The sequence below is a fragment of the Canis aureus genome, chromosome 6 (genome assembly GCF_053574225.1).
Source record: "Canis aureus isolate CA01 chromosome 6, VMU_Caureus_v.1.0, whole genome shotgun sequence".
In the NCBI taxonomy this organism is placed as follows: domain Eukaryota; kingdom Metazoa; phylum Chordata; class Mammalia; order Carnivora; family Canidae; genus Canis; species Canis aureus.
This window is the reverse complement of record NC_135616.1, coordinates 61,683,672-61,697,123: the sequence shown is the minus strand read 5'-3', so window position 1 is coordinate 61,697,123 and position 13,452 is coordinate 61,683,672. Positions and strand designations below refer to the sequence as shown.

Sequence of the window (13,452 nt, the reverse complement as noted above, 5' to 3'; positions counted from 1 at the left end):
TTTTATAGTAATGAGTGAGGTGAAAAAGCAAGTTACAAAAAATATACAAATGATCCTATTTCTTTGGAAAAACACATTACACGTATGTTAGGAAAAGCATACTAAAGTGTTAATAGCAGTCATCATCAACGGGTAAGGATTCTGGATTTTTAAACTATATTTTCTAATCTAACAGGTGCTAAATATGTAAGTCAACATACAAGTTTTTTTACTTTTGGGAATTAATTCAGATTTGAAATGTAATAAGAACTAAAAAATTCTTTTTGATAGGTGGTTAATGCACACTACTCACGTAATACTATAAAGCCTGATTAATTATAAAGAACGATCATTTTTTGATATACACAATTTTAATCAGCAGTGAGTTACAAGAACAGGTTTGAAAAGGGACTATATTTAAGACTGGAAAACTGAACTAAAATACCTAACATTTACTAAAATTTCTTTATGAACTTACAGTGAAATTTGATGCATATTAAAGAACTAATTTTAAGCCAAATAAAGATTATCAATATAAGCTTACATTCATGTTCACAACCTAAAGACCAATAATAAAAATTATAAAGAAATAAGACTTTTCAAAATCATTATATACGTGTATAAAGTACATAAAACAATATTGTGTACGTCAAAAAATTATACATATGTGTAGAGTGTGAGAGAGACAGAAAATTGTTTCAACATACCTTATCCTGTTGTGCTTTAAGTTCCTCATATTGAGTCTTATATCTACGCCCAATCTTCTTGACTTGAGTAATAGTTTTGACTTTTTCTTGGATATCAATTATTTTGGCATCTAAGTCCTTCTGAATGGTTTCCTTTTCAGTTCTCACTTTATTTAAATCTTCCTTTAGACTCTGGATTAAGTTCTGGTTGTTGGTCAATGATGCATTTGATCTAAACAAACAAAAAATGGGGTAAGGGAAAAAGATAAATATATGACACTTCTTAAAAATTTTTAAATCCTTTAATTTACATTACCATTTGCTTTAGTATGTTTTTTTTTTGTATGTTTATTTTAAAATCCTAAAACACACACTCCAAAAGATAATTCCTTAAATTATGAATCTGTGGTCTTTTGGAAAGATTTTATTTGCTTATTACAAAGGCATATATGCCCATTTTAGAGAAAACCTGAGCTACAAGTGGTTAAGTAACACGTACAACTTTGCACAGTAATCAAATGTTGGTACACAGTACTTAAGGCAGTACTTCTGCCTGGTAATAAAATTTATACTTTCTACCATATTGGGAGTCGAATAGATACATTAGTCCACATGTAGTCTCTGTCACATGTTCTTCCTTTTTTACAATACGTTAAAAATAAGAACATTTTTCTTTGTTTACAGGCTGTGCGAAAACAGGCACGAAAGTGAGTCTGCCAACCCCTGTACTTTATCATAAACTAAATTTGAAATCAGGTGACCTTAATTAAGAGCAAGGGTTTAACAACTACTAACTGTGACCTTGGGTACCTTTCTGAATCTTAGTTTCCTCATCTTTGAAATTAAGTATTATCTCTCCTACTTAAAATGCCAGACTGTTAAAAAAGAGAGAGAATATATGAGAGATTTGTAAGCTGCCAAGCTTTATACAAGTAGGGGCTGACATACAAATAACACTAAAACTTAAAAAAAAAAAAAAAGGTAAACCAGAAACATTAATGTTAATATTAAATTTCTTAACTTTATTTTTTAAAGATTTATTTATTTGAAAGCCACAGAGCACTTAGGCACATGACCCTGAGCAGGGGGAGGGGCAAAGGAAGAGGAAGACTCTCAGGCAAACTCCTGGCTGAGTGCAGAGCCCAACATGGGGCTGGATCTCACCGCCAAGATCATGACACCAAGATCATGACCTGAGCCAAAGTCAAGAGTCAGATGCTTAACCAACTGAGCCACCCAAGCACCCCTAAATTTTTTAACTTTAAAAGGGCAATAGTTCACTATAAGCTCATTAAAAAAAATTTCTAATTTAAGAACTTCCTTTATTATATACACTTTAAAAATACTCAGAAATACATGCTAAGCAAAAGAAAATCCTACTTGCAAAAGTTATTTTGACTGTTTAGAAAATACATTTAGCTTTAGACTCATGCCAAAGATTTTTAAAAAGGTAATAATCATATATAAAGGCATAAGATTAAATTACTGCTTGTTTGGCTCCATAAAAGTAATAAAGAGAGTCAAATGTAAGGACTCTAGCACGTTTTATTCTTTCTACACTCAGGAAACTTTTGGGGGAGTTGATATATAAAGAGTAGAAATAAACCTGCTTAAGATTTCATATATTCATACAGTTTAAGGCTTCTTTCCATATACCTTGCAATTTCAGCTTTAAGTCTCCCAATTTCTTCAGTCAACTGTTGAATACGCTTAGTATGCACTTCCTTTTCAGAGAGGAGCTTCCGATATTCTTCTGTATCTGGATCTTTCTGTTGACTAACTAGATGCTAGAATAATAAAAAATGCATAATATGGTTTTATAGGCTTTATGAAACTAATGTGCTGTAAAACTAATGTGCTAATAACATAACAATATCTAATTACATTGACATAAGTTGTCTTATACACATGGTGATCAAGCACCAAACTACAAAGACTGAAGTTTTAATTTGTTTAGCTAAAACTCCTGGCCAAAATGGAAAAGTGAAATAAAGTAAATGTCACTCATTATACATAATTTTTCATAATTGCAAACAAATATTACACAATAGTTACAAAGAAGGAAAATAAAGGAATCCAAAGAAATTATAATCTTTTAATATTAAATATCTACTTTCATTAAAGTGACATTTACAAGAAAAAAGCGTCTATATCTTTAAATCATTAAAATTGAAACAAAAATATGAAAATAATGCTAAATGTAACTGATTCCATTAGCCAGGAAAGACAGCAGCAAAATTTTAAAAATATATCTACGTTTGGGAAGACGACCTTCCTTTCTTGATTTTTCAGATGGCTTGTGCAACAAAAACAGGAGTAAATGGGCTCTAAAGTTTGACAATTTTATACAGATAGTAAGTAACAGTTACCATTCTAGACCATTTTCTAGGTGTGAGGTGTTGGGCAAACTGGTTTACATTTATTAAATTTTTTGTAAAATGAAAACTGGTATTATGTCTTCATTTTTACAAATGAGAAAAATAGGCTCAGAAAGATTAAGAAACTCTCAGAAATTAAACAACTAATATCTGGCAAGGCAGATTTCCAACCTTTTGTTTAAATCTAGAACTCGAGTTTCTAACCGTGTTATATGGTTTTATCTTTCCTAAAATTTTCAAGTGAACAAGTCTTTTTTAAAGTGCTTCAATACACTAGACAAATCCATTTTATCAGGTACAAAAATATTTGAGATAAAGGAAAAACACAAATGTGGAATTTAAGGAAATAGACTAGCTATTTCTTAAAAAAATATATCAAATATTTTTTAATCTCTTAAATGTTGCCCTTTTTAAAATCGTTTCCATTTTCAATTGGATTTACCTGGTTTCGTGCTTTCCAACGTTTGACATCTTCTTCTAGTAACTTCTTCTCTGCTTGCAACATACCGCTTTTCTCACTCAGCTCAGCATTTGCTTCTTGTAAGGGTAAAATATCTAACTCCAGTTTTCTTACCTAAAAATAGTGGCAGTATTTTTTAAATATCTGATATAAAAATTCTAATATTATTAAAAATGACATGTCTCTATCTTGATTAGTAAGTTCCAAACCTTTGCTTGCATTTGCTGTAGATCCTGTTCTAGCCTCTCTTTCTCTTCTCTTAGCATCTTATTGGTCTCCATCACCACATTCATTGTTTCGGTTTTCTTCATCAGTTCTTCATGCTGGGCCATTGTTTTTGCAGTTACCTAAAGATTTCAAACACATGTGTACACCAATACCCAACAGTAGGTGAACACCTATCTTTTCCTACTAGTTCTAATCTTCCCTACAAAAAGTAAAAAGGATTTCAATGTCAGCTTTCAAAATGGAAATGTTTGAAAGTTTTACGTTTCTTTTTCTATGATGCAGACTAACTACAAAGAGTTTAAACAAATGCAAGAAATTAGAGATGAAAGCAAAAAGATACTATAAATCCCACTAGTAATCAGTACTAACACTGGGTAAAAAACATCAATTCAGATCTCTATTAATCTTTCTCCTTTTTCTTGGTATACTGAGTTTATTAAGGGTTTTTAAATGATGTTATTTTGTCCTCAGCTCCCTCCGCTTGTTCACACATTCTTCATTTCATTTAGTTCTTTCATCACTTTGGTTGTTAACAATTTTACTGAATAATGTTCAGTTGTGAGGAACTTCTTGTCTGTTCTCAATGGGTATAATCATCCATCTTTTAAACATTACTTCATTCCCTCACAATTTTTAAATCTATGGCTCAGACCAAGGACAATGTTACAGCAATGATGCAAAAAGAGAAATGATAGCCCCCCCCCATTTGATTTAAGCAGGCTTCATTTCCCATAGTAATAAATTTTCTAGATATGTCTTATAAACCACAAAGTACTGGAAAGGAAGCTTCCATTCAAAGGCAATCTATCTTAAGCTACTGTAAATGATACTAACTTTTTGTCCATTGGAGATATATACTATGCTATAACAAATCATTCCGTCAAGTATAACCACTGTCCACATAGTTGAATTTCTGGGATCAAGAAAGTATATTTACTTTTTTTTTTTTTTTTAATTGTTTATTTATTTGTGAGAGAGAGCATGAGCGAAGGGAAGTGCTGAGGGAGAGGCAGAGCAGACTTCCCACTAAGCAGGGGGCCCGTTGCAGGGCTTGATCCTAGAACTCTTGGATCATGACCTGAACCAAAGGCAGACACTTGACTGAGCTACCCAGGACCCTCATGAAAGTATATTCAAATTGATTCCCATCACAACCGGTGGGGCACATCTAACTCAACTGTGAGAAGGCACACTGTACAATCTCCTTGCTGCTGATTACATGGCTTGGGTCTCTGCCTTGTCCTCTCTTCCTTCCCTTGCTCCCCTGCCTGTCTCTCTCCCTGCGACAGCCCTCCAGCTTGGGGTAGCTTGCTATAATAGGTGTGAAGGTTTCAGGTCACAGACTATGGGCCTACTGGTGGATGTGCGGGGATGTTCCAGATGTACCCCGGTTTCTTTTTTTAAGTCTTAAATGTTGCCCACCTCTCCCCCACACTCCCCAAGACTTTTCTTCATTTCCCATGAGCACCCTTGGCTGAAGCACAGATTGTAACCCCCTTTCGCCCCTTTGAAACTGGCCTTTAGTGAGGAATTCAGGGCTTTCCCTGTATCTCCTCCCCTACCTTAACTGAGGGATGCTGCTTTTTCTTTCCTCCTCCTCAAGTGCCTTTGTGCACCCCCACCACTCCACACTTTCCATGACACTTCCTTGTTTTGGCCAGAAGCCATAAGGTAAGGTTGGAAAGTCTCTGACTTCTCTCGTTTAGTTTTAGAACCACATTTACTCACTCTCAACCAGCGTGGGGATGAATATTGGGTTCTTAGCCCTGCCACCCTCTGCTGCCATCATCAGGTGATGACGTTTTTTAGCTCAGATTCTGATACAGTGAAAAGAACAGTAACCAGAGGTACTCAAGACTGGCCAGTTCTCAATGCCACGGAAGACAACGTAAACACATGATCCCTCGGGATGTACTGTTTTCTTTTCCTGTAACTGCTTTTGCTTTTATAAGTTGAACAAATTTTTAACTGGGTTCACATTTGGTCATCCTTTCAATCCATTTGGGCTTAGTTTGGAATGTGATAACTGGAAGAACAAAAAGAACCTTGAATTCGGTGCATACTTCGGTTTTGGTGCTGCTGCTTCTCATGGTCCTCAACAGAGATTAAGAAAGAACTCAGTGTGCACAGCAGATCCCTAAAATCTGTGGGCCTGATTTCCTGACAAATTGCTGCCCTTTTCCACTTTTCTGTTCAGGAGTAGAAAAGGCTGGGATGAGGATGCATACTAAAATGAAAGCAATTTAATGTGTTTTAGATTTTTATTCTTTTTAATTTCTTTTTTAAAATTTCTTTTTAATTTATGGTTTGTTAAGCCACCTTTTAAAGCAACAACTATCAAGTCTGAAAAGCAATCAATGTTTCTATTAATCTTTTTCTCAGGGGGCACCTTGTTCCTTATAACTTTAGTTCTAAGGATCTAACACTCTGTAAGTAAAGTTTAACATTACAGAATTGCATAAGCAGACTTTTTACTGTCAGACTAATGCCTGCTTTTAATGTAACAAAAAAAGGTGTGTGTTGGCTCAGAATTGCCATGCTTGAGCACTCACCATGCTTAAGCATTTTTTTTAAGATTATTTATTTTACAGAGAGGGAGAGAGAGCGTGCAAGCAGAGGAGAGAGGCAGAAAGAATGGGAGAGAGAGAAGAGCAGACTCCCTGCTGAGCAGTGAGGATGATTCGGGGCTCCATCCTAGTATCCTGAGATCATGACCTGAGCTGAAATCAAGAGTTAGTTGCTTAACCAACTGAACCACCCAGATGCCCCTTGTTTGGGTATTATTTTTGATATGTGTGTTATTTCTTGCCTTTGCCGATTGTATGTAGGAGCTGTTTTCCCCTCTGACTTTGTCTGTTGGGCATTTTCTAGTATGATTTACCTGAAGGAACAGAGAGACTATGTAATCCTTTTAAAAACTAAGATTCTGCTTTTTCCTCCAAATGTTAATGCCACTGAACTGGAGGGTCTGTTTATCTCCATGATGAGATGTTTGATTTGGACTGTCCTCTCAAGATGTAATTCTGAAACTTTGCATTTTTGTATGAAAACATACATCTCATAAACCTACTTACTTTCCCTGGGGGTTCAATGATTTTTTTCTCTAGCAGCCATTCCAACTACCTATCAGTTAAAAGATAAATGATTCAAAGTCTTAATTTGTTTCCTTCCAGATGTGAAGTTATATTACTGCATATCCTCATAATACGGGCATGCAATTATAAGCTTTTGGGTGGTGGTGTGGGCTAAGGAGTTGAGTGTGTGCTGTGACTATCCATTCACTAAAGCATCTTCTTTTCCTTTTCTGGTTGATAGTTTTGACTATTTTTTACTCCTCTGCTGAGGATGTATACTTATTCTGTAGTAGTTTCTATCTACAATTTTATCTTAGAATAACTACTCAAACATATATATGACAACTATAATAATAAAGACAACTGAAATTTATTAAGTATTAACTATGCACCAGACATGTTTCTAAATGCTTCATGTACCTTAACTCACTTAATCCTTATTATTATCATCCTAATATTCTGGATGAGGAAATTTAAGAGCAGATAAATATACACAAGACACACATCTAAATGGTATGAAGCTAGAATTTAAAACCAGCCAGTCTGTCACTAGTCTTTTGTCATTATACTCTATCACTTAAAATAATGTTTAATAGTTTATGAGTTTAGGAAAATCACTTATTTCAAATTAAACTTTATGTCATAAGAACTGAAATGAGCTCTTTTGATTTAACAACTGCTTTCTTAAAGCTTAGGATACATACCTGGACTTTCTCCCTTTCAGCATTTAGACTATCCTGCAGTTCCTGCAGTTCTCTCTCTAAAAGTTCAACTCTTTGTCGATAACGCAGACTCTCAACCTGAGCCACCTCAAACCTGGTTTCAGCAATTTCTTTTTCTCTTCGAATAAATCTAGAAGAATATGTAAGATTTTATTTGAATAAAAAAATATCAATAATATAACATTTCAAAACTTGGATAATTTTTAAGATGACAAAAGTCAGTGACTTTAATGAACTATTTTTACATAATGTCTTATTTAATAAATAATGAGACTTTTAAAAATTATTGACCGTGGCTTTAGAAATGTGTATCTTTAAAATAACCAAAATGCATTTAATTTTTCAAAGAACTGACTCGAGTTCTTACTCTCAGATTCAGCCTAGTCATTTCTTTAACTTAGCACGTCTAAATGTCAAAAGTGACCTGTAAGGGATGAAAACTTTATAAATAAACAGCTTCCCTAATTTACCTATTTGTAGTTGCATTACACATTTGTTGGTACACCAAAGAAATGAAGCATAAACAACTTTATTGGATTTACCTGAGAATTTCTAAAATTTGTTCTTGAGATTTTCCTTCTTCACTGAGAGATACGTTCAAGGGACCTTGGACACCTTCCTTCACAGAAGCAACAACCTTGTCACTTAATTTTTCAATCTGATCATGAAGTAATCGGTTTTGTTTCTCTAGATCTTCACAGCGAGACATACACTTGGAAACTTCATCCTGTAAACAGAGTCTATTATAATACCAGACTTTCCAATGTACATTTAAAACTCCCAAACCTTTAAATTCTCCAGAACATTCCATCATAGTGTACAATAATACCTTTAACATTCTTTCTCTTTCCTCCCAAGATGCTTTACACTCCAATAACTGTGATTCTGCTTTCTGGGTTGTTTCTTCCAAATGCTGACGGACTGATGCCATTTTGGAAACCTGTTCCTTGGCAGCTTGTAGAGCTTCAACATCAGCAGCATGTAGCATCAATTCTCTCTCATACTTATTCTGAGCTTCCACAGCTATTTTAGCCTGTAAGAAATTATTGACATTAATTATTGACACAAGATTAAAAACTCATTAGGTCAGTATTTTCTGAAAAGATGCATATTATATGACTTATAATAACAAAAGACAATCTAAATATACCAAAACATGAGAATAATTAGTAGTTATGCTGTATCTATTTAATGAAATATATGCTGCTTACAAGAGACTCATTTTAGACCTAAAGACACCTGCAGATTAAAGGAAGGGGATAGAGAAACATTTATCATGCAAATGGCAGTCAAAAGAAAGAATGAATAGCGATTCTTCTATCAAATAAAATAGAGTTTATTTTTTTTTTAAAGATTTTATTTATTTATTCAATGATAGTCACACAGAGAGAGAGAGAGAGGCAGAGACATAGGCAGAGGGAGAAGCAGGATCCACGCAGGGAGCCCGACGTGGGATTCGATCCCGGGTCTCCAGGATCGCGCCCTGGGCCAAAGGCAGGCGCTAAACCGCTTCGCCACCCAGGGATCCCAAATAAAATAGAGTTTAAATCAAAGACTGTCATAAGAGATGAAGGGAAAAAAAAACAAAAAACAAAACAAAACAAAAAACAAACAAACAAAAAAAAGAGATGAAGGGCATTATGCAATAATAAAAGGGACTATCCAACAAAAAAAATCTTTAACAATTGTAAATATTTATGGCCTCAACATGGGAGCACTCAAATATATAAAACAATTAATAACATAAAGGAACTCATTGATAATAATAGCAGAGCAGTAGGGAAACTTTAACACCCCACCTAAATCAATGGACAGATCACCTAAGCAGAAAATTAACAAGGAAACAATGGCTTTGAATGACACACTGGACCAGATGGACTTAACAGATATAGTCAGAACAAAAAGAAGACACATTCTTTTTGAGTGCACATGGGACATTCTCCAGAAGAGATCACATGCTAGGTCACAAGTCAGGCCTTGCTTGACAAGTACAAAAACACTGAGATCATACCATGAATATTTTCTGACCACAACACTATGAAACTTGAAGTCAACCACAAGAAGAAATGTGGAAAGATCACAGATACATGGAAGTTAAAGAACATCCTACTACAGAATGAATGGGTTAACCAGGAAATTAAAGAAATTTAAAAATACATGGAAACAAATGAAAATGAAAACATGACAGTCCAAAACCTTTGGAAAGCAGCAAAAGCAGCCCTAAGAGGGAAGTACATAGCAATATAGGCCTAACTCAAGAAGCAAAAAAAAAAAACAAAAACAAACAAACAAAAAAACACCTCAGATAAACAACCTAACCTTGCACCTAAAGAAACTAGAAAAAGAACAACAAATGAAGTAAAGAGCCAGCAGAAGAAGGGAGATAATAAAGATTAGAGCAGAAATCATATAGAAACAAAAAACGCAGTAGAACAGATCAATGAAACCAGGAACTGGTTTCTGGAAAAAAAAAAATCAATAAAATTAATAAACCTGTAGCTGGACTTATCAAAAAGAGATGAGACTCAAAAAAATAAAATCATTAATGAGAGAGGAAAGATCACAACCAATACTGCAGAAATACAAACAACTCTAAGAGAATATTATGAAAAATTATGTGCCAATAAATTGGGCAATAAGAAGAAATGGATAAATTCCTAGAAACATATGAATTACCAATACTGAAAATAGGAAGAAACAGAAAACTTGAACGGATTCATAACCACCAAAGAAATTGCATCAATAATCAAAAATCTCCCAACGAAGTCCAGGGCCAGATGAATTCCCAGGGGAATTCTACCAAACATTTAAAGCAGGAGGTAGTATCTATATCCTTCTCAAACTGTTCCCCCAAAAAAAGAAATGGAAGAAAAACATCCAAACTCATGCTGTGAGGCCAGTATTACCCTGATTCCAAAACCATACAAAGACCCCACTAAAAAGGAGAATTACAGGCCAAAACCACTGATGAACATGTATGCAAAAATTTTAAACAAAATACTAGCAAATTAATGAAACCAACAGTTCATTAAATAGATCATTCACCACCATTAAGTAGGATTTATTCCTGGGCTGCAGTGGTAGTTCAATATCTGATAATCAATCAACATGATACACCACGTTAATATAAGAAAGGATAAGAAAAAACCACACGAACCTCTTAATAGATGTAGAAAAGTGACGATGTACATCCATTCATAAAAACCCTCAGCAAAGCAGGGATAGAGGAAACAAACCTCAACACAATATGGTCATATACAAAAAGCCCAAAGCTAAAATCATTCTCAATGGGGAAAAACTGAGAGCTTTTCCTCTACGATCAGGAACAAGACAAGGATGTCTACTCTCACTAGTTATTTACATAGTACTGGAAGTCCTAGCTTCAGCAATCAGACAACAAAAAGAAAAGGCATCCAAAAAGGAAAGGAAGAAGTCAAACTCTCTTTGTAGGTGATGTGGATACTTTATACAGAAAATCCAAAAGACTCAATCAAAAAATTGCTAGAACTGATACACAAATTCGGTAAAGTCACAGGATACAAAATCAACGTATGGATACTTGTTGCATTTTTATAGACCAATAATGAAGCAACAGAAAGAGAAATCAAAGAATCAATCTCATTTACAATTGTACCAAAAACCTAAGACACCTAGGAATAAACCTAACCAAAGAGGTAAAAGATCTGCACTCTGAAAACTATACAATGCTGATGAAAGAAATTAAAGATGACACAAAGAAATGGGAAGACATTTCACACTCATGGATTGGAAGAACAAAGATTGTTAAATTGTCTATCCAAAGCAATCTACACATTAATGCAACCACTATCATATAAATACCATCATCAGTTTTCAGAGCTAGAACAACCAATCCCCAAATTTGTATGGAACCACAAAAGATCCTGAGTAGCCACAGCAATCTCAAAATAGAAAAGCAAAGCTGGAGGCATCACAATTCCTGATTTCAAGCTATACTACAAAGTTGTTTTTTGTCTTACAAAGCTCTATTACAAAGACAGTAGGATACTGGCACAAAAAGGGACATAGATAAATGGAATACAGTAGAGAACCCAGGAATGAACAACTATACGGTCAATTAATCTTTGACAAAGCAGGAAAGAATATCATATGGAAAAAAAATGTCTTCAACAAATGGTATTGCGAAAAGTGGACAGCAACATGCAGAATAATGAACTGGACCACCTTCTTATACCATCCATACACAAAAATAAACTCAAAATGGATTAAAGACCTAAATGTAAGACAGGAAACCATCAAAATCCTAGAGGAGAATACAGGCGGTAACCTTTTTTGAACTGGTGGTAGCAACTTCTTACTATATATGTCTCCTGAGGCAATGGAAACAAAAGCAAAAATAAACTTTTGGGACTTCATCAAAATAAAAAGCCTCTGCACAGCAAAAGAAACAATCAATAAAACTAAAGGGCAACCTATGCAATGGAAGAAGATATTTGCAAATGGTATATCTGATAAAGGTTATATATCCAAAATATTTAAGAATTTATAAAACTCAACACCCAAAAAACAAATGATCCAGGTAAAAATAGGCTTAAGATATACCAAATAGACATTTTTCCAAAGAAGACAAACAGATGGCTAACAGACACATGAAAAGATTCTCAACATCACTCATTATCAAGGAAATATAAATCAAAACTACAATGAAGATACCACCTCACACCTGTCAGAATGGCTAAATTAACAATAAAAGAAACAAGATGTGGAGAAAGAGGAATCCTATTACACTGTTGGTGGGAATGTAAGCTGGTGCAGCCACTCCGGAAAACAGTATGGAAGTTACTCAAAAGTTAAAAACAGAACTACTCTAAGATCTAGCAATTGCACTACTAGGTAGTTATCCAAGGATACAAAAATACTGACTCAAAGGGACACATGCACCCAAATGTTTGTAGCAATATTATCAATAATACCCAAATTATGGAAAGAGCCCAAATGTCCACGGACTGATGAATGGATAATGAAGGTGTTGGGGAGATATAAATATATGTTACACACACACACACACAGGCAGGAATATTATTCGGCCATAAAAAATAATGAAATCTTGCTATTTGCAATGATGTGGGGGGAACTAGAAAGTATCCTAAGTGAAACAAGTCAGTCAGAAAAAGACAAATACCATATGATTTCACTCATGTAGAATTTAAGAAACAAAACAAATGAACATGGAAGGAAAAAGGCAAACCAAGAAACAGATTCTTAACTATAGAGAACAAACTGAGGTTTACTGGAGAGTGAGGTGTGCAGGGATATGGGTTAAATAGCTAATGGGGATGAAGGAGGGCACTTATATGAGGAGCACTGGGTGTTGTATGTAAGTGATGAATCATTAAATTCTACACCTGAAAATAATATTATATTGTATATTAACTGGAATTTAAACAAAACAGGAGAAAAACAATAACCCATACCCCCAAAACAAAAAAGAAATATTAAAGAACTGTTCAAAATGAAACTTATGAGGACTATGTAGCAATTTGGAGCAGGCTTTATGAAATAAAGGCTAAGTATAAATCAGATTAGTAAAAATACATGTGCACACACGACAGCAACACAAACCTAAAGTGAACAAGGGAAATGAGAATAATTTATAATATTGAATTACAGATACATTTTTTCACTTTAATTTCCAATGTTATTATGTTTGGCAATAAGGCAAGGATAAATCATTTTTGTCTTATTATCTTTGAAGTACTTTGCCCTATGTTCTATTTTTTTTTTCTGTGTTCCATTTTTAAAGTAATCTTCGTGCATATACATACCACGTACATGTAAGCAATACTGAATTGTCATGGAATGAATGGTTATTCATAGACCACTAAGGTTAAAATGAGAAGTTAGTAAACTCCTTACATATATTTTTTTCCCATTCTATTTCAGTTT

At 34.3% G+C, this 13,452-nt stretch overlaps 1 protein-coding gene across 2 annotated transcripts in view; it reads right to left on the bottom strand.

The window, feature by feature from the left end:
• TPR (translocated promoter region, nuclear basket protein) overlaps window positions 1-13,452 on the bottom strand; it is a 65,471-nt gene that overhangs the window by 27,348 nt on the left and 24,671 nt on the right. For both annotated transcript variants that reach the window (XM_077901906.1, XM_077901905.1), the window contains exons 25-31: window positions 8,357-8,560; window positions 8,070-8,254; window positions 7,510-7,657; window positions 3,713-3,850; window positions 3,486-3,617; window positions 2,322-2,452; window positions 687-897 (exon numbers count right to left, since the gene is read on the bottom strand). In XM_077901906.1, the coding sequence (XP_077758032.1) occupies window positions 687-897; window positions 2,322-2,452; window positions 3,486-3,617; window positions 3,713-3,850; window positions 7,510-7,657; window positions 8,070-8,254; window positions 8,357-8,560 (1,149 nt within the window). The remainder of the gene's footprint in view (window positions 1-686; window positions 898-2,321; window positions 2,453-3,485; window positions 3,618-3,712; window positions 3,851-7,509; window positions 7,658-8,069; window positions 8,255-8,356; window positions 8,561-13,452) is intronic.